At 27.8% G+C, this 21,191-nt stretch overlaps 3 protein-coding genes across 4 annotated transcripts; all 3 read left to right on the top strand.

The window, feature by feature from the left end:
* The first annotated feature begins 3,213 nt into the window (after window positions 1-3,213).
* On the top strand, window positions 3,214-3,856 carry LOC114179284 (uncharacterized). The gene has a single exon (XM_028065559.2). The coding sequence runs from the start codon at window positions 3,327-3,329 to the stop codon at window positions 3,687-3,689; it is 363 nt and encodes a 120-aa protein (XP_027921360.1). The 5' UTR covers window positions 3,214-3,326; the 3' UTR covers window positions 3,690-3,856.
* A 7,527-nt stretch (window positions 3,857-11,383) lies between these two features.
* On the top strand, window positions 11,384-11,927 carry LOC114177290 (uncharacterized). The gene has a single exon (XM_028062569.2). It carries the CDS (start codon window positions 11,415-11,417, stop codon window positions 11,775-11,777), a length of 363 nt encoding a protein of 120 aa, XP_027918370.1. The 5' UTR covers window positions 11,384-11,414; the 3' UTR covers window positions 11,778-11,927.
* A 4,118-nt stretch (window positions 11,928-16,045) lies between these two features.
* LOC114178464 (bacteriophage N4 adsorption B protein) lies at window positions 16,046-19,838 on the top strand. Of its 2 annotated transcripts, XM_028064383.2 has the most exons (5): window positions 16,071-16,306; window positions 16,425-16,468; window positions 16,857-17,546; window positions 17,925-18,353; window positions 19,220-19,838. In XM_028064383.2, exons 3-5 carry the CDS (start codon window positions 16,859-16,861, stop codon window positions 19,396-19,398), a joined length of 1,296 nt encoding a protein of 431 aa, XP_027920184.1. In that variant the 5' UTR covers window positions 16,071-16,306; window positions 16,425-16,468; window positions 16,857-16,858; the 3' UTR covers window positions 19,399-19,838. The 2 variants fall into 2 exon arrangements, with proteins under 2 accessions (XP_027920186.1, XP_027920184.1); XM_028064385.2 differs by lacking the exon at window positions 16,425-16,468 and having other exon boundaries at window positions 16,046-16,306.
* Window positions 19,839-21,191: the final 1,353 nt, after the last annotated feature.

The following is a 21,191-nucleotide window of genomic DNA, read 5'->3' as shown; positions in this document are numbered from 1 at the left end:
CTGCAGCCAGCATGACATAAGCAGAAAACTTCGAAAGAGTGTTGATAGATTCACTAAATAAGACACTAGACTCACTAAACTGCTTATTGATTGTATTAAAAAGAACACTCATTTCGTTAGAGTCTGTTCCTTATATTTTCCTTAGCCAGAATGTTGTTAGGAGCTGAGTGTCTGCACGTGGAAAATAATTCATTTTGAGCTTATCATTATTGTGAACCCAAAAATAAGATTCTATTTCTGATGCTCTAATCTAAGATTAGTGACAGATATTTAAAAATTATTTTGGAACCAAAATAATGTTTAAATTAAATGTAATTTTAATGCCTGATTTCCGTGCAAAGTTATGGGAGTCTATTTTGTTATACTTATCAAGATAGTACAACCAACTAGATCAATAATTTTAGAAGAACTAAAATAAACACATTTAAAATTTATATATTTAATTATTATTAATAATAAAATTAAAATAAATAATTGGACCATTAACATCATGCTTCAAAAGACGGAAGAAATTGGATTTATGTTGTTTTCATTTACATACAACTTCTTTTTATCACTTTTAAAAATAAATATATTCTTTTATTTTTAATAGATAATTTATTTTAAAAAATTAAGATTAAAAAGTAAACTATCAAAATCTAATTAAATATTAAGGGACATAATTATTAAAAAGAAAATATATAAAAATCAAACCAAACAAAAAACTTGAGATAAAAAAAATGTGAAACTAAAAAGTATTAAATGACGCAAAAAAGTTATTTTCTTTTTCTTCAAAATGACAAAAAACATGTAAGAAATGATAATAAAAATAATAAATTTTTATTTAATTTCTTTATTCATCCATTCATTTTTGAAATTTGAAAATTAAAATATATTAAAATTTAAAACAGACGAATTTCAATTTTATATGAAATTTAAAAGTTAAAAACATACTTAACAAATAAAATTATAAGTAACTCTTTTAGTTTTTAATTAATTAAAAATTAGTAGTAGATTATGATAATTAAATCACTGTTCGGTACAACCCATTACTAGAACCATGATGCTTGCGTTTGGACTTGATTTACTTGCGAAGCTTAGAAAATAAGACAGCTATGTCGACAAAGAAATGACGCAATTTTATTTTTAGTTTTTTACATTATGAAAGAAAAAAAAAATAGTTCCTACAATTTGATTCTTAGATAAGTTAATCGAAGTTAGTATATGGCGTTGTTAGCATCTACCATATATGCACTTTCAAATTTCATATCATCAATTTCATTAATGTGGTTGACATCTATAAAGTTAAAAAAATGCATTTTTTTTGGAATTACAGAAACTATTTTTTTAATTGCATAATTAACTGTTATTTTTAATTTGTGAAACAAAAACAAATTTGACTCAAATTTAGACTAAAAACATAGTTAAATTTATTTTACTATAATATCAAATAAAATATGTTGTCATTTATTATAAAATATAAAAAATAATGCTTAATAATAAAACAAGTAGAGTGCATCAATTATAAGAATAAACACGTCTAAAAAAATTAAATCAAATTAATGTATGTGAAATATAATTAACCCCCATTAACTACACATGTAATAACAATTATTTATTTATTTATATGAATTGAATACACATATAAAAAATTTATAATGATTGGTGCATTACTCAAAGCAAAAGCCCTTTATATTAATAAGTTTTATCATTTGTATAGTATAGTTGTTTCAATTATGAAAATACATAAATTTGGCCAACATGCAAGCCAGTACGTTAAAGCCTATTCTTGCTCGAGGCAATAAAAAATTGTGTTGATAATCAATGCCAAGTCAAAATAAATTTAGATTTGAAATTTCATACATTCCTGATAATTATTATTATTATACAAGTTTCTTAAACTAATTCTTTATTTGTGGTTTCTGTAATATTTTTGTTGTTGTAATTCCTACCATATTTTATTTTTTTAAAGAAAATCATATACAATTGTCTTAATGTTAAGAAAGTTTAATAATCTCATTTTTAAATGTTTTATTTTTCATTTAATTACGATTGAAATAAATTCTATTTGATAGTCTGTTTAGTTCCATTTGAGGATATATATATATATATATATATATATATATATATATATATATATATATATATATATATATATATATATATATATATATATATATATATATATATATATATATATATATATATATATATATATATATATATGCCAAAAAAAGACCAGTGATGTAGAGAGTTAACTACTCTCAAGTCTTTGAAAAATAATTTGACGGAAAAAATTTACGGTGATGGCGATGTCGTTGTGGTTTAAAGGAGAAGAATAAATAAGAGAAATTTTAATGTAAATGAGATTTTTTTTTAAGAAAATTATATAAGTGAAAATATACGCTCTTTGAGGAAGAAGACAATAGAGAGAAGGAAAAAGAAATTATTATTATACATTTAGAGTGGTCAAAGTTTTTGAAATTAAGAATGAATTAGAGTAAAAGTTTTCTTTCCAGCTTCCAAAATTTTGAAGCAAACAAGAAAAAAATTCATTTTTATGAAAAAACGTAAAATTTAAACTTACACTTAGACATCACAATTTACAAAATTAAAGTTGAAGTAGTTCATAACAAAGTTTTTAGGTAAAAAGATAGAATAATACATAGCTGGGATGTAGTAGCACATTGCTTCCACAAATAAACCTACCCTTTCCATGAACTCATATAAAATAAAGATGGATTTATTATTTTTATTGGTTCGATCTTTTAACGTTCATGATTACCGAATTAAACACTCTAGTTGAACAAGTGTTAGTTGTTTAGAAGTTACAGAAAGTTGATGTTTCAATGTTTGAAGTAAGACCAATTCCTTTTAACATTTTTTATATACTGTTTGCCTCATTCAAACATATATATACCTTGTCTAAGTGAGTATTTGTTTTTTCAATATATCATTTTGCAGGCACCACGAATTTAAAAGGTGGATACTACTAACTATTTGACTGAGAAAATCAAGATTGGGATACAAATACTTAATAACTTGATAGAATTTTACAATTGTGGGAACGGCGAAGCAGAAATAGTCAACATAAGTTGCATAAACTGAAGTTTTCTAATCAAAGGGGTGAGTAATAACCATTCAAAACCATGATATATTCTATTAATCAATAAAAAATATATCAAACTTAACCAAACTTGACCTCAAATATGCATATATATAAAGCCTCCCACTATGTTCTGCAACACCATTCATCTGCAATTCCCACCAACCCTTTTGCCCTCACACTTTCCACTGAGACAACATCATTATTCAAAACCTCGTCTTTCACAAAACAAGATCCAACCATGTTTCGATCCATGAGTACTCGAAGAGGTCCAGGGAGGTACGAGAGATTAGGTAAAGAATCGGTTACCACTGCACTCTTGAACGAGGGTTTCAAGAGGAGCACGAGTTTGCCTTCTTGGGGACCCAACCCTTCAAGAAAAATGGCTTTGGGTTCCACCTTTGGGGCCTTCAATCTTCAGAGAAACCCCACAAAGAAGGGAAATAACAGTGAAAAGAAAAGTCACCCTCTTCTCAGTTTCTTGGCTCTTCGTAGGAAGAAGAAAACAACAGCAAGGCCTGAATTTGCGAGGTATCTTGAATATCTCAAGGAAGGAGGCATGTGGGATTTGAAGTCCAATAAACCTGTCATGCATTACGTTTGATTCTTGTTTCAATGCACAATATTAGTGTATTTCATGTAAGAATTCATTCGTGTAGAGTATATGGTTACTTTTGGTATAAGTCATACATTTGAATCAATTGGGAACATTCAAAGTTCATCATCCTGTTTTCAATAGGTTCTTCTAATATAAAGATGTTATTTTTTCTATGATGGATTGGAGATTACATTTTTTTTACTGAGTCGGTGTTGATAATGATTTTGTTTATGAAGACATTTCTTTATTCTATTTTGGTAAACTACCAAATTACTTATGTAATAAGGGGTTGGTTCTAAATTATTCATTTGAAGTTTCAGATCGAGTAATATAAAAAATAAGAAGAGAGTATTAGAAAAATATTATAAAAATAAAATTTTTGAATAATCACTCAAATTCAATATATTTATTTGGATGTATGGATACGAGAATTTGGATAGTTTTGTGTTAATTAGAAGATTTACAATATAAAAGATTTGCAGTTTTTATAGTTGTGTGTGGATGAGAAAATTTGCGAAATAAAGAATTTGTAGTTTTTGTCTATAAAAAATTATGCAAAGATTTATATTTTTTATTCGTGAAATGTTGAATCACGTTAATTTCCATATTTTTGAAATGTTTGATTATTTTGTTGTATGTAAATTTTGGTTCTATGATATTGTTATGTTCAACTACTCGGCTAACGATCAAACTGGAATTGAAACTTTCTATAATTTATGATTCGTGGCCACCGAATCCAAAATCCGATCTCATTAATAATAACTACAATTCTAAAAAACATTAAACGACAAATCATTATTAATTTCCTGAACTTAAGATAGTCATGGGCTATTACAGTACCTATCTCTAAAAACTAATCAACAAAACATTATTAATTAAACAATGACTTATAGAAATCCCATTTTTATACGTATTCTGATGGAGGCGAGTTTGTTAAAAGTAGAGGTGCCCTTTTTAAAAGATTAAAACTTAGGCCTATAAGTACAATCTGACTTTTGGACAATTTTTTGGCATATTTTATTAGTACTGATAACTCCTTTTTTGGAAAAATCTTGAATTATTTTTATTTACTTTTCTTCATTCTCATACTTCAATAAGTTGTTAGATGGTTGTTCCGAGAACTAACCGAAAAATTGAGTTCGACACAAGAGATATCTATTTTATAGATCGAGAAGTTGATCATGAACTTAAATATATGCACTTAGAATATTGAGTTCAGATTTTTTTAGTAGATAATTTGGTGTTGTTCGAGCATTAAAAATACATAATATTTTAGTATTTTAAAAATACTTTTAATATATTTTAAAATTTCAAAATTAATGATCATAACAATATTTTTGAAAGCAAGACAAAAATATAATATATAAAAACCAGCACAAAATTTAAATTCTTTTAATGCTCATTCCTGGTCATTCAAATATATATTATATTATTTTGGTTAACTGAACTTATTTTTTTAGGAATTAAGAAAGTTTTTAACATTAGATATCACTAATATTGAGAATTATGTAAATTAAATGGCTATTATTAGGGATGGCAACAAGCTGGAGGGAGACGAGTTTCGCTATGTCATACTCATTTTTTGTAGAAATTTTTATCTCTCTCCTCATACTTAAATCTAACGGGTATCAAACTTTTGCCTCATCTTTATTTGAATCGGGTAACAGGTATAATCTTGTACTCATATCCGTACCCGTTTTCTTACTACTTCAACATTAATTTTAATTAATTTTTATCAAATAATAAAAAATTACGGTAAAGGAAACATAATATTATCAAATATTCAATATTAGGAGGATGATTGTTTCTTTTATGTCAAAGTACTTTGAAATAAATAATAATTGTTTACATTTTAGATTAAAATACCAAATAAAATTTCATGCTAAATAAAATTTCATGAGAACAAAAAATATTTATTAAATTTGCAAACATTAATCAAACCTAATTCATAAAATTTTAAAATATTTTTAAAGAAATATAAAAGGAAAACAAATATTCAAATTAAAATATATTTTAAATGTTTGTTTACTTCAATCTTTTAAATTCTAATGAATCTCTTTTTTATACACTAATAAAAGTTATAATACACCACTTGATCAAAATGATGCAAAAAATAAATAATAAACATAATAATAAAATTTTAACATAGATCTTATATTTTTTGAACTCCAATCTATGTTGGATGGTGATAAAAAAATATTCATAACAATAACATTAAATTTTTATATTGTAGTAAATAAAATTTATTTATACAATTATAATGAAAAAATTGTAGTATGATTGATAATAAGTTAGAAAATAAAAATTAATTAGATAAAATATATCGAAATAGTATTTTACATGATGAAAATAAACAACAAATAAAAATATTAAAAAATTAACAAATGTTTAGAAACAATTTGAGAGACTATCGAAAGAAATGGCATAAAGGGAAATAAATGTATAATTAAGAGTATGATAAGATGAAAAATACCTTAGAGATCTAAGAAATTTTTTCAAATATCACATATATACTCAATGGCTAAGAAATAACTTGTTTTAGCCAAACAAAAAAGTTCTTAAAATGAAACAAAAATTAATAATAATAAGTAAAGAATTTTTTTTATATTACCTAGTAAATGAAAGGTTTGTGCTATTAAACATTTAAATTGAGAGTATTAAACATTCTTTTGTGAAAAGAAAATATACAATAAATAAAAATATTAAAAAATAATAGAAATATTCAAATGTGAAACATGAAAAAAATTTAATTGACATACATAATTTTAACATAATTACATAAAGATTATAATAAGATGAAAAATATAGTGGAGATGCGAATGAGTTTTATGATAAACCAAATAATAAAAAGAAATAAAAAATAAAAAGTATATATATATATATATATATATACTTAATTAATTGTGAATATTTTTATAATTTAAATGGAGACGAGTATTATGATGGGGATATATGTACATCTTCATACCCAATTGAACCAGTCGGAGATTTCCCATACTCATATCCAGTCAATGCATCAATGCAAAGATTCAAATAATACTCACGAGAACGAATTTATTTGTCATCTCTAGTTATTATTAAATATGAGGACACGTCTATAATAAGTTAACTTATTTCAGTAATGCCAAAAGAATTATATATATATATATATATATATATATATATATATATATATATATATATATATATATATGATAAAATTGTAGTGATATGTAGGTTTTTAAATGCTCTTTCTTGCACATTTTTTTGTGTTGCCTTTTCTTTACCTAATTGTTGCCCTTTCGTGCTCTTATTTTGTGCGTGTGTTGTCATCTTTTATATTGTTATCTTTTCTTTTCTAAATAGTTTTATTATATTTAATTATAAAATATTGAATATTGTTATATATATATATATATATATATATAAACAAATTTTAACAATAGAAAAAAAAATTCTTAAAAAAGGTTGACAAGCCAACTTGTCAATCTAAGACAGGTCAAAATTTTCAATTCTTTTATTGTGACGGACCAATCAGTCCTCTTTCATTTTTAACAGGTTGATCTGTGTGCTTAACTCTATTTTGAGGATGAGAAGAGTAGATATTAATAATTTTTTTACAATTTATTAGTATGCATATTTTAATCAACATTTCACATTTATTTTATAAAATTTTCACTTTATTAAATTTTATATTGATATTTTGTGTGCATATTTGATTTGATTGAAGTTGATTTTATGTCATTATTTTCGTTTCATGTCGCATGAAAATCAATGCAGAATATTATCAAAATTGTGTGAAATAAATGTTATATTAATTAAAGAAAAGGTGAATTCTTAATTGAGATAATATTGTCACACCTTTAATTATAAACAAAAAACTGAGATTTATATATATGATGGTAAAATTGAATATTCATGTCATACGCAGAAAATGTAAATGTGAATTAAGGTTGGATTGATACAACATGTATAACTAATGAGTATAAAAGAAAAAAAAGGAAAGAATTTCTAATTTGTGCAACATAGCAATGTTAATATTAATAATGGAGAAAATTTTGTGTATCTTTAAGTGAAAGAGGTTTAATATTCAAGAAATTATGGAACATCTTGTATATAATGATTTTTTTTTTTAAATTATACAATATGAATATAACATAGTAAATTGTTAAATTTGCCCAACACGTTCCAAACTAAGAACTATTAAAATTATAGCAAAATAATACTCAATTTTTTTCAATAATTATATTTATAACTTGAACCTAAAAATGAAATCACCAACATAAAAATAATTTAATCAAATCAATTTACACAATTAGAATCTAAATTAATTTCAACATTAATTATAAAAAAAATTAGTGTTTCTAAGTTAAAATTAGAAATCAATTTCACTCAGATAATAGATACATGGTGATGATAATAAATATGAATCACGATGACTCAACAAAGCATAATTATGTAAAAATCCTTAATGCTTTCCACTTTTTTTTATTAAGAAAAAAAAATAAAAAAAATTACACAAGTGGAACATGACCTACAACAAAAGTAAACAAATATGTGTATTTCACAACATATCATGTCTAAAAAGAAGAAATAACATTTGTAATATATATATATATATATATATATATATATATATCTACACTTTTGGTTATAATAGGCATTAATTGTTTTAATTATAAAAGTAATTTAAAGGCTAACATCTTCAAAGTTTCCACTGTTATAAAGGAATTCAGTAGCGTAAACTATAACATTGTATATATACTATAAATTTAATTTTAACATAATTATTAGTTTATACAATTAAAAAAAAAGTGATAAGGTTGCACATGGTAAGTGCAGTCCTTATCTATTCTGATGAGCATTAATGTAATGTAAAAGAAAAAATATCATAACCAAATGTTAAAAGCCAGCCTAAGAGAATAGTGTTTACAAAATATAATTAAAATTAAACTACATGTAATGATTACATTAATACATATAAATAGGGGTGAGAGATGAATGGGTTAAAGTGTAAAAGTGGTAGAATGTGACAAAGGAAGAAAAAAAAACAAAGAGAGTTTGTGAGGTGAATCAAGTTCATTCAGAAATAGGTGGTGTGAGTACAACAAAGAAAAAAAATATATCATTAAAGTCTCAGTACAACCTTGGTATAATTTCAACAATAACTAAGATAAGGGAGAGACATCTATCATTTTATTTTTACTTTGATTATTTTATCTATTCATAATTATTTTTATCTCTATAAGTGAGGTGTCCCTAATCTCATTTTAATTGATATTTAGTTCTCGTTCCTATCATTTTAATTTATATTTAGTTTTCATTCCTATTTATTTATTTATAGTCATATCTAGTTATGCACTAGTCATATTTCCTCAATTTATATTTACTCTCATTTACTTATTTATATTTATCTACAATTATGTACTGGTCCTTTTTATTTATTTATATTTTATTTTAATTATTCATTGATCATCTCTATTTATTTATTTATATAATTATATGGTTTAATATTGAAATAAAGTTTATGATAAATAAAGATTTGATTATTGCAGTTGGAAGTATGACCTTGGAAATTTAAACGAGTTAGTATTACTCAAGATGAGATCTTCTTAAGTTACTTTATTGGCCATGAGCTCATTTATCCTGATTAGTCAGTACAAAATTAATCAATATCTTTATAAAGTATAATAAAATCCAGTTTTATGGACTTGGAAGAATTTTCATTTCATTTTATCTTATTATGATATGCTGTATTTTTTTATGTGATATTTGTCCCACTTCCCTATTTTATGATTGTGTGTGAAAAACAAAATTTTATAACATTATCATAGATGACTGCTCCTAACATGTCTGATCCCTTCTTTGCCGACATTGTGGCTGTTTTTTCGGGGAATGCATGGCAAACCAATGCTGTGAATAGTTCTGTAACATTTCAGGGAACGAGAAACTCTACTATTACTTTTCTCTCTGCTCCAAACGCACCGATTGTTATCGAAAGACAAATCGGAGTTACCTTCTACTTATCCCTAACAGTCCAAGTGAACCCTATCCATAACCTTTTCCCTCCACCTGTTTGAAAACCAGTATATGTGAGGGAAACTGTAAATAAATAACACTTCTTCCTCTTCTAGCATAGGAAATATAAGATGTACTAAACGGTATGGATATAAGATGTATACAGTATTGTAAATACACACACACACACATATATATATATATATATATATATATATATATATATATGAATATTTTAAATATAATTAGATATCATTGTATAATTTTGCCTCTAAATTTTATAACTATATTGTAGAAAATAAAAAAAAAATGATTTTTTTTTTCATCACAACATTGAATTGAATGAGAAAACCGAATAGAAAAAAAAGGATTGTCATTCCCAAGTTCGTTCGGCATCGTTTAGGAACAACGGCCACATTCTCAAAGTATTGTCTGCTTTGGAGCATTTCAACTCACGGTTTTGTCCTTAAAAGACACCTCAAATGGTGGAAGGAGGTTGGAGTATTTAAACTTCCCTTGATCTCGACTTCTAAACGATGTGGAACTTATTGAGTATATATATATATATATATATATATATATATATATATATATATATATATATATATATATATATATATATATATATATATATAACAATTGTCTTGTAACAACATTCGAATAGAAATCATAGAACGACATAGTCAATAATGCTTTGGTATATACATGTAAATCAATGCAATGCCACCTTTATGTTATCAATGCGTCGATACTTTCGCAAAACATAGTCGATGTACTTTATTAAAACTTTCAACGATACCTTTTTCAAGGGAAAAGTAAATCAATATACTAAATAATAATTTCCAAATGATTTTCAAAACTAAAAATAACACTATCCACATCAAACATAAAATAATGTAATTCTTGAAATGATTATAATTTTTTTTTTCAAAATTAAATTAGGATTCATATACTAAAAACAATAGAAATATTATATAAATCTATAGGAGAAAAAAACAAAAAGAAACTATAAATATAATACTATATAAAAGTACTGTTGTTGGTAATGTTTGTAATTGTATTGAAAAAAGTGATTTTTATTAAACCATTTATAACCAAAAATGCCTTCTGAGAAGCATATATTTCCCTTTTCAAATGTATAGCACATAAAAATTAATTAAAATAATAAATAAACTAAATAAGAAGAAGAAAAAATAGAAGAACTAATGTTAGTAAAATATTTAAAAATATATTATCATTAAATACAATTTTAGAAGTAATAATATATAAATTTATTACAAATTAATAATTAAGTTAACCATCACCTTTACTTCCTGTGAAGTACAAATTTTGAAACATTTAAAAGAGTACAACATCCTCGAAACTACAGGGTATAAGTTGATAACTGGAGTCAACTTATAATATGTACTTTCGTGGAAGTGGATACATATTTGAGAAAAGTTGAACCAAAAACAGAAAAAGTCAAGAAAAGTTGCACAACAACCTGAATATTTTCAAATCACATGGGCGTAGTAAACATCCAAAACGTGGTTTTTGTATTATTACTGAATATAAAATGACAATGTACCAAAGTACTAGCTATCCAAACTTGACTTATAGCTGCGTATATAAAGCCACCCACTCTGTTCTGCTTACTCCAACTTCTCTCATCTACTACCATTCCCACCAACCCTTTCTACTGAAACTACACCAATATTATTCAAAATCTCGTCTTTCACAAAACAAGATCCAACCATGTTTCGATCCATGAGTACTCGGAGAGGTCCTGGGAGGTACGAGAGATTGGGTAAAGAATCGGTTACCACTGCACTGTTGAACGAGAGCTTCAAGAGGAGCACGAGTTTGCCTTCATGGGGATCCAACCCTTCCAGAAAAATGGCTTTGGGTTCAACCTTTGGGGACTTCAATCTTCAGAGAAACCCCACAAAGAAGGGAAATAACAGTGAAAAGAAAAGTCACCCTCTTCTCAGTTTCTTGGCTCTTCGTAGGAAAAAGAAAACAACAGCAAGGCCTGAATTTGCGAGGTATCTTGAATATCTCAAGGAAGGAGGCATGTGGGATTTAAAGTCCAATAAACCTGTCATGCATTACGTTTGATCCTGGCTTCAATGCACAATATTAGTGTATTTCATGTAAGAATTAATTCATGTAGAGTATATGGTTACATTTGAATCGATTGGGAACATGTAAAGTTCATCGGCTTGTTTTCAACAGGTTCTGGTATAATATAAAGATCTTTTTTTTTTCTCTGTGGGTTGAAGATGTTAATTAATAGAACAAAATATTCTTTTATACTGAGTTGGTGCTAGATCATGTCTTTATAACGAGCTTTATGATGTTTTTTATTCTATTTTTGTTAAACTGCGGCACATATAGTTGAAGTCGCAAATTGCAACTGATTATAACTAGCGATTTCAGCAAAATCTGAAACCATATCCATGTCGTTTGAATGTTATACTATTGTTTCATTATTTTATTGTATTATAAATTGTTTTTGGAAGTTATTCCGTTAAACTTCTCATATTTGGAACAATGTTTTCTAATTTAAGATTCTTCGATTAACTTTCTTTGGCCACTTGAATCCAAAATTTGATCCTCCTACAACAGCTCCAATATTATATGAGATCAAAGACCAAATAATGAAAAAAGAAAAACCTACCGCTGCCCAATGTGCTGAATATATTTAATTTCTTAAACTCAAGAATGATGACATAGGTTATTTACAAAGTAATTAATAAATGTGATATATGAGATGTAGAGATAGTAAACTTTAGTATTTACAAAATTAATATATATATATATATATATATATATATATATCAAAATAATTTAAATAAATTTGTTCCATTCAGTAGTAAAAAAGATGATATTATATCAGTTTTTTGACCCTATTACATCGGTTTTTTCACCCATGTTGTATCAATAGATGTTGTAGCTCCAAGAACCGTTGTAATATCGTATACATGTAACCTTGATTAGGAACAAATCGCTTTAATATGAAAAGATTCAATAAACAGGGAAAGAGATATTACATCAATTAGTTAAGGTGTAAACCAATGTAATATTTGTTACTGTAAATGAAAACAAAGTCGCGCATATACCATTGTATTAGGACCTTTTTAAAAAAAAAATACAATATTTGTTTTTCAACCTGTGGAATAACTCGAAAACGACCCATACGTTTCACATTTAGACAATTCAACTTGATGTAATGACACTTAATATTAGTCAAAGGTACAATAAATTACCAAAGCATATCAAACATATTATGCTAAATGTTAAGACTAGAAAATAGTTAAACACTAAAAAAACATTATTAATGGCAACAAAAACTAATTTTTCGCTTCAAAAAATATATTGCGTATTCCATGTGAATGTTTTCAAATTTTTCTTTTATTAATGATTTGACACTCTAGGATATATATTAATTATGTTATATATGTGACACAAGTCTGCAACATATTATCCTCTAGAAACATTTAATGTAATAATTCAAATAAATGAGCGAAATTTTAATCGGTCTACCAATCTCTTTCCTTGATGTATGCGTTTAAAATTTTCTTCTCCAATATCATTAATCATATCCTCCTATCCTCCATGTGATATTCACAATATACATTTGACTCTTGAGATTGAATGTATGGTTGAGAGTTAGAACTTCACCATCTTAGGTCTACATTTTATAATTCTTTAAGAAATCGTTACAAACAAGATGTTCTCATATCAACTTAGTTGGTATTAATCTCCCATTCAAACAATTAACACTGGGATAATAATATTTTCCATCCATATGTATTGCATTTCGCTGAGTGAATTGAAGAAATTCTTCAACGTTATTCTCATACACATCAATGATTCAACTAGCATGCACCCATCTTCCATCAATTACTACACAACATAAAAACTTCATTTATACTTGCACTCAATATTCCCCTACTGTCCAATTTTATTATAACTAAATCAATTACATCATTTACAAACTTTTATAACCTTTCTTTTTATTTTTTTTAATTTCTCACTCTCTTTTCTTTAATCCAAACAATCTCGCCTTATCTCTATTTTGTCTTAAATCTCCTAATTTCCACTTTCTCACATCTATCATATAATATAATCCCGAGTGTTATTGTTGATTTGATAAGAGTGTTGATTCTTTCTCAATTTTTTGTTCTCCTTATTACAAATCTATTACTTAAACTTAATTTATTGGTCTTTATTAAAGTTTTCATAAGTGAGAAATTAATCTTTCATTTAAAGGATTTATATCTATAATTAAGTGGAGATTTGGATTTTACTTATTTTTTTATTACAAATCTATTATTTAAATTGTATTAATTAATCTTTATTAAAGTTTTCTCTTCCTGTGAAATTAATTTTTTATTTGATATATATATATATATATATATATATATATATATATATATATATATATATATATATTAGTGGGGGTTTGAATTTTCCATAAAAAAAATATGAAAGAATGTATGTGTGTAATTTCATTTATTATAAATTATAATTTAAACAATCAATTTGATGATTAAAACTCAGATACCATGAATATTAATATTCTACTCATCTTTGACAACTTGAGTTAATATAACATTTTTTGGAATTTTCTCCTATGACATCCCTGTTAAAAAGTGGACTTGGTCTGTCTTGCTTAGTTCAAAGTGTACAAAATATTATTTCACGTGTCTTTTTTAGAAGAAAAAACAAAGAGAAATAAAATTATATAAACCTATAAAATGAGATTTGATGCAACTTAATAATCCCATATATAAGTTATGCATTAAATCATTAGTTAGTTTTACTTTCATATAAGTTTAAATATATTTTTCATTTATATAAGTATGATTTTATTTACTTTTTTTCTCCTTAAATATTGATTAATTTTAAATTTTCAACATTTTAATAGTCTTTTTCTAGTTTTGTAATTTATTATAGTTAATTTAATGCTAACAATATTAATATGATTAAAATAATAAAAAATATTTGAAGTTAAGAAAATTAGATTTTTTTAGATACATAATTTAGTATAAAAATTGTTTATTATTAAATACAAGTAAGATAATTTTATAGGTTGTTTTTACATTTTCATTCAACGATTTAGTATTTTTTTTATCAAGAATAATTATATTTTACTTAGAGTTTATAATTTATTTTCTATATACTAAGTTCTCTATTATTATATTGAACAATTATAAAATTATTTTCTTAAAAAACTATAAACAAGAATTATATCTTTAATAATGAACTTTTTTTAGAACTATTAATTTAATATGTTATAAAAATATTACTTTTTTTCTTATACAATTTAAAATTATGAAAATCCTGTCCTTTCTTATTTTAGTTTCAATAAAAAATTATTACTTTCAAATCTGACACTCTTTTTTTAATTTTCCTTTATTATTATCTATACTTAATTTAATACCAAAAATATAAATATTATCTAAAAAATTTAGATTATTTTTAAGTGAATTATTTAGTTAAGTAATATATTTTTGTTTTATAATTACATTTATGATTTTATACATAAATAATTATCATTGACTAAATATATTAAAATATTATAAATATTATTATTTCATATTAGTAATTAAGTTAGATTAGGTTAAATATATAGTGCTATTATGCTATAGCTCAATAAATGTCTGTTAAATTAAACTTTGTGCATGACGAAGTTGTGCACACCTAAATTCAAATTCCACTTTATTGACCTTATAGACAGTGATATTAAAACTGCAAAGTGTTGTGTTGTTGGAACAATTGAACAGAAATCCAATGAAGACTTGTCTTAAAGAATGAAGAAGAAACGTGACACTGTGTCACCTTCTCCCACTCTTCCCTATCATTGTTCTTTCTATTGCAAGCAATCTTTTGAACGTTTCTTTTCCTTTCTCACAGAGCCAAACAAAAAACCATTCAAACATCTTCGTGTCCATTAAAAGTCAATGTTTGTTGCAGAATATTATATTACCTCACCTGATGCATGCAGTGACAATGGCCCGGGCCCATCACAAGAGATGCGTGTTCGTGGCACACCCACTTACCACCAACAAAAAATAAAAATAACAGCCATATGTAATGAATCACATGTATTCTTCACCAAATTTTCATACACCATCTTTCTTCATCCACACAGTTGTATTAAATGTTGATATTTTAAATATTCAGAGGTAAACTTTGTTGTATGTAATAATCTCACACTTATTTTGAAAGGTACCTATTTAAAGTCATAAATACATATTTTTTTAAGATTAATAATAAATGATTTGTAATATCTGAACAATAAAATAAATAAATTTAAGCGATAATAAAGAAGAATACGAGAGAGGTTATTGGCACCAAAAAATTAGGTAAAAAAAGTTTAGAAATAAAAAATGGGAAATGAATTAGGGCAAGGAAAGGAAAGGTAGGGATGTTGAAGGTTGAAATTGATTCCAGAGGTGTGGGAAGTGTGTTCTTCTAACAACAAAAATATTAAAATATATCCAAAATATGTGCAGCTTCTCTCTCACGCCTCCCATTTCAGGGGCTGCCTCCTTCTCCTCCTCCCTTCTAACCACTTAGTTCTTTTCACTTCACCCTTTTCCTCCTCTTCCTTCTTCCTTCTTCTTCGCTCTCTCAAGGTTTGTTTCTTCTTCTATTCACCTTTCTGATTTTCTTCTCAATTTTTGTGGGAAAAGGAAAAACAAGAAACAGAGACAAAAACTGTTGTACCGATTTCGATTTTTATTTCTTATACAGTTCGCCCGACAAACAATAACAGAGAAATAGCAATTCGGATACCGGTAATTGAATTCCATTTTTTAGGTCTCAAGCTACATAGATTCCTTTGAGTTCTTTTCCCTCTATAATTATTATTGTTTAGGATTCCTTATACTTTCTCTTTCATTGATTTCCCTTTTTCTTTTGCAATAAGAAAATTACTTTTAGGTTAGAATTGTGGGAGCATTTCTTTCTCTGTTTTTTGTGTATTTTAAGGAGAGGGTAGGGCATTATGATAGGTTAGGGATTTTGCCTTTGTTTGATCTTTTTGCTGCTTGGATTTTTATTTCTTTGCGTATGGTGTTGTCGATTAGATTAAATTATGCATATTTGAAAATTGTGTTAGGTTATGATTATTATTCCTGTTCTAACGTCTGTTTCTGTGTGTCGTTTTGATATGATTTTGTACAGCCATGCCGACCTTTACTGCCATAGCATTCGATAGGTTGATAGAGCCTGGAGCCTCGAAACCTTCTTATAAATCTGCTCCGGTGCCGATGCCTGGCCCAAAGAAGCTCGAGAGGCGGAGTAGTGAACCGGCAGTGGCAAAGAAGCCCGCTCCTCGTCCTCAATTAAAGCCAGCACTCTATGCCACACCTGAGGTGACGCCGCTTCCAGATGCACCCTCTTCATTCCCTCCTTCTCCATACATTGTGAATCACAAACGCCGAGGCCCACGCCTCTTGAAATGTTCTTCTGAGGCCAATGTACAGGCAAAGCAGAAGGATCTTGATGATGGAAATTCTAATGGTAAGAGCAATGATTCTGTTGTTGCCTGTTCTGACGGTGAACTCCAAGTCACTTCTGCAAACGCCGAACCTGTTACTGCTAAAGAGGTGCAGGTGAATGGTGTACATGATACTGGCCTTAGTAGCAACAATAGTGGTGACCTTGGGCACAGACAAAGGGAAACTGAAAGTGGTGTCGTTCTTAATGGATTACGTATGGATAAAGTGGTGGCGTTAAATTTGGAAAGAGCTGGTGAGTGTGAAGACTTTTTTGATCCACATGATTCAATGAGTATAAAAAGTTGCACAGATGGTGAGGACGTTGGCATGGAACAAGCAATGAAACGGGCAGAATTTTTTGATGCTTGGGAAGGTAAGTTGAGCTAGTTTTACTGACAGTTATTTCTTTGAAATTGATTCTAGCATGTAGACAAATACGACCATAGAGGGGTGTGTGTCTTATGGAGTTTGAAATCGGGTGTAATGTATTGGGTCATTTTTCTTTTCATTTTATTATTGTTATTATTATTATTATTATTATTATTATTATAACTTTTTTATTTCCATATTTTCTTCATTTTACCATGTGCGGCTGGTCGTTGCTGCAGTGACAAAATGAATCCTAGTTTGCCCATCGAGTTATCTGTTTTAGTGCATACTTGGAATGATGATTAGATGTGAGGAAGAGCATCAGTATATGTCTTGAAAATATTTAATGATATAAATTATCTTGGCTCTTTTCTTCCTGTAGAACTCTCGTCTGACAGTGGGACTCAAAATTTTCATCGTGATATTGAAGCTGATTTGCGTGAAATAAGGATGAGTCTATTGATGGAGATAGAGAAGAGGAAACAAGTTGAAGAATCCCTTAACAGCATGCAAAGCCAGTGGGAGAAACTTAGACAAGGGTTATCGCAGGTGGGAATTGTTTTGCCTGCTGACCCTACTGCTGAGGGTGGGCAGCTGAGTTCTGATCCTATGGAAGATATATTTCAGCAACTTTACATTACTAGGTTCATATCAAACAGCATTGGGAGAGGAATTGCCAGGGCAGAAGTGGAGATGGAGATGGAAGCTCAATTAGAGTTGAAGAATTTTGAGATTGCTCGACTATTGGAACGTCTCCACTGTTATGAGACCATGAATAGGGAGATGTCTCAGAGGAACCAGGAAGCAGTAGGTGAGAATTATGTCATATTTTTGTTTCCAAGTGTATTAATATCACGCGTATACTTCTATCTTAAACTGAATACAACTATTTTGCCTTTAATGTTCGATAAATGTACATTTTGCTTAAAGCTATAATTGATTTGATTTGTCATTTTATTTTTTTCTCCAAACAAGTCCCTCGCTTTCCTTTTCAAACGACACAAATATTGGTTTAGAGATGGTTGAATAAAAATCAGGTTTTGGGCATAGTATCTGCTTTATATGGTCATTGAATGCGAATGCGGTTCATAGTTTTATTGATAGAGTAACAGAGTCATATGTCCATAGCTGGGCCTTATAGTTTTATTGATAGAGTAATAGAGTAAGATGGTAGGCTGTTTGGTGGCTTAATACTGTTGATTATGGGCTACATACACACAAAACCTCCAAGACGAGAGAATTACTGGGAGAAAAGGAAAGATAACAGAAAGGTCTAGTGAAGGTCAATTGAACAGTTATGAATTGTGATGACATTGTATGTGCTCATATCTTATGCTCTGATCAGTGTGGCTGCAATATACAAGTGTTTTGTACTTGCAATATACATACTGGTCATGGCTACCAATTTTAAGTTATCGCTGATCATGGTCCAAAGCTATTTTTATTTAGTGGTCAACTGTCCCGCAATGGTAGAATTTCCTTAATGGGTATGCAATGCGATGAGCTTTTTTGCTTGATGCTTGCACAAGCACGCATTCATAGTGTCTTAATTCATGCAACTGGGGAAATGCCTGCTTTTCGTTGGGTACCGTGTTTATCCTAAAATATATGCAGTAGTTTGGTATGGTTGTGCCATCTGTTATTCTGTTTCATTTATGTTATTTCTGTGTTGTTCAGAGATGGCGCGGCGTGAGAGGCAAAGGAGGAGTAGGAGGCTGAGATGGATTTGGGGGTCCATCACTACCACGCTTGTACTTGGTACTGCAGCAATAGCATGGTCCTATCTCCCGGTGGGTAGAGGATCAACTTCTGCAGCTCATGATCCGGTTCCTGAACATGATGACGCAGCCAACTAATATACCATGTATACCATCATACTAACTTCATTGCCGAGTTATGGTAGAGGAGGAGAATAAAAGTTATACGTGCTACTGTGTTGCTAACATATCTCTTGATCATTACAATTTTGCGGCGTCCGGAGTATGTGCATAACTACTTAACATGTCCCTATTACTGGAATGTCTAGCTAGTAGATTAGTAAAAGGTTTCAGTCTGAGCTCATGAAAATAATAATACACCATAATTTCCTATGGATATTCTGGGGTGCAAAGTATTCTTTTCACCCGGTACGTTATCGCAGAGCATATTTTTAATTAATTCTTTATGCTTGCTGCTCCAAGCATTTTAATGCCACTGAAGAAATTTGATGCATGATACGAGCATGCTAAGGGTGGTTGAGGAGGGTTATTTTCCGGTTAGCGCTTGAAATAAAATATTGCTTATTGTAATTTTTTCATTACCGATATTGACTTTGTTTATGTAGCAGATTGCATTATACTGAATGTGGGTGCTGCTTATATATTTATGTGTATGTTTGTTACTTGTTGGATATATTTTTACTTGGGAGAAAAGTCTTTCTTAATTTTGGTAAGATTAAAAATAAGAGTGGCTGTCGTTAGTCTGAAGTTAAATTTGTGAGGAAAAACCTAAACCCCGAGAAATGTTGCATTTTGTAAAACGGTGTTCTTAAGTATTCTCTTAAATAAATTCAGGTTTTACTTGTTTAATAAATTGTATTGCTTATTTTTGTTATAAATGATTTTTAATTAATAATAGAAAATGTACTAGAAAGTTGTTGCTACCTCTTCTCTTTATTCATTCGCTTTATCTAAAATAACTACTTCAAAATGCAATTCAAATATTTATTATTTGCTTATGAAAAGTGTAATTAAATCTTTATTTTTTCATTAAAAGTGAGTCCAAGTTTGCTCGTTACATCAACATACTTGATATGTGTTTTGTTAGATAATTTTATTTTGATTACTTCAATTTTTAGAAAAAATACTTGTTCTCCTTTGTTTTTGTTTATTTAAGGAGATTTTGAGTAGGTGTATTTTATATCTTATTTCTAAGAAGTTTATCTTTCTGATTGTTGGTCCAAGGATGAAATTTCTTTCTCATATCTATGTTGATGATATTTTTCTTTTTGTAGAGGAGATACTATTAGAATGTGCAATATTGGACATTTTTCTTACATACTTATTCTACAAGTCAATTTTACATTGTTGATGCTTCTTATTCATTTGTTAGATGTCTTAAGAGGTTTCTCTTTTATAGTTAAGGATCTCTTCCTTTTATTTATTTGTGTATTCCATTTTTTCGGAGCTCCTAAGACATTGTGTTTCAGCCTTTGGTTAATAAACTTGCTTATTGGAAAGAAAAGTTTATTAGTACGATGAATAAAATTTGGTTTGGTGATTGTTGGCATGTGTTTTTATAGCTTATAGGTTTATAAATGACCCATCAAGCTCCTTATTGAGGTGATACAATCAATTCAAAATTTTATTTGGACTCTAGATAAACATAAACAATGACTAGGTTTATCTTACGTGGTTATAAGGGGAATAGTGGTTTGTATGTTACTAATATTTAACTGAAAAATAAAGTTTATCTACTATGTTTAGCTTAAGAGTTTGCTTGTGAAAACATGACTTAGGTTGAACTCATGTGTCCAATTTCTTAAGTCTAAGTATAAAATATATGTTCTTTAATTAGTTGTCTATTTGGCATGATATAAAAAATGTATATGATATTGTTCTTGAAAATATCTTTTGGACACTCACTAAGAGTAACTATATTAATTTTTGGA

Source organism: Vigna unguiculata, chromosome 3, assembly GCF_037176805.1.
Source record: "Vigna unguiculata cultivar grain cowpea cultivar isolate G323 ecotype 2 chromosome 3, ASM3717680v1, whole genome shotgun sequence".
Classification (NCBI taxonomy): domain Eukaryota; kingdom Viridiplantae; phylum Streptophyta; class Magnoliopsida; order Fabales; family Fabaceae; genus Vigna; species Vigna unguiculata.
The sequence above is the reverse complement of the archived record's forward strand: the minus strand, read 5'-3'. Positions and strand labels throughout refer to the sequence as shown.

Excerpts from the sequence above, each read along its gene's own strand:
- LOC114179284 (XM_028065559.2), top strand. The coding sequence starts at position 3,327 with ATGTTTCGATCCATGAGTACTCGAAGAGGTCCAGGGAGGTACGAGAGA.
- LOC114177290 (XM_028062569.2), top strand. The coding sequence starts at position 11,415 with ATGTTTCGATCCATGAGTACTCGGAGAGGTCCTGGGAGGTACGAGAGA.
- LOC114178464 (XM_028064385.2), top strand. The coding sequence starts at position 16,859 with ATGCCGACCTTTACTGCCATAGCATTCGATAGGTTGATAGAGCCTGGA. Across the intron at positions 17,547-17,924 it reads ATTTTTTGATGCTTGGGAAG|AACTCTCGTCTGACAGTGGG; the intron begins GTAAGTTGAGCT and ends TTCTTCCTGTAG. Across the intron at positions 18,354-19,219 it reads GAGGAACCAGGAAGCAGTAG|AGATGGCGCGGCGTGAGAGG; the intron begins GTGAGAATTATG and ends TGTGTTGTTCAG.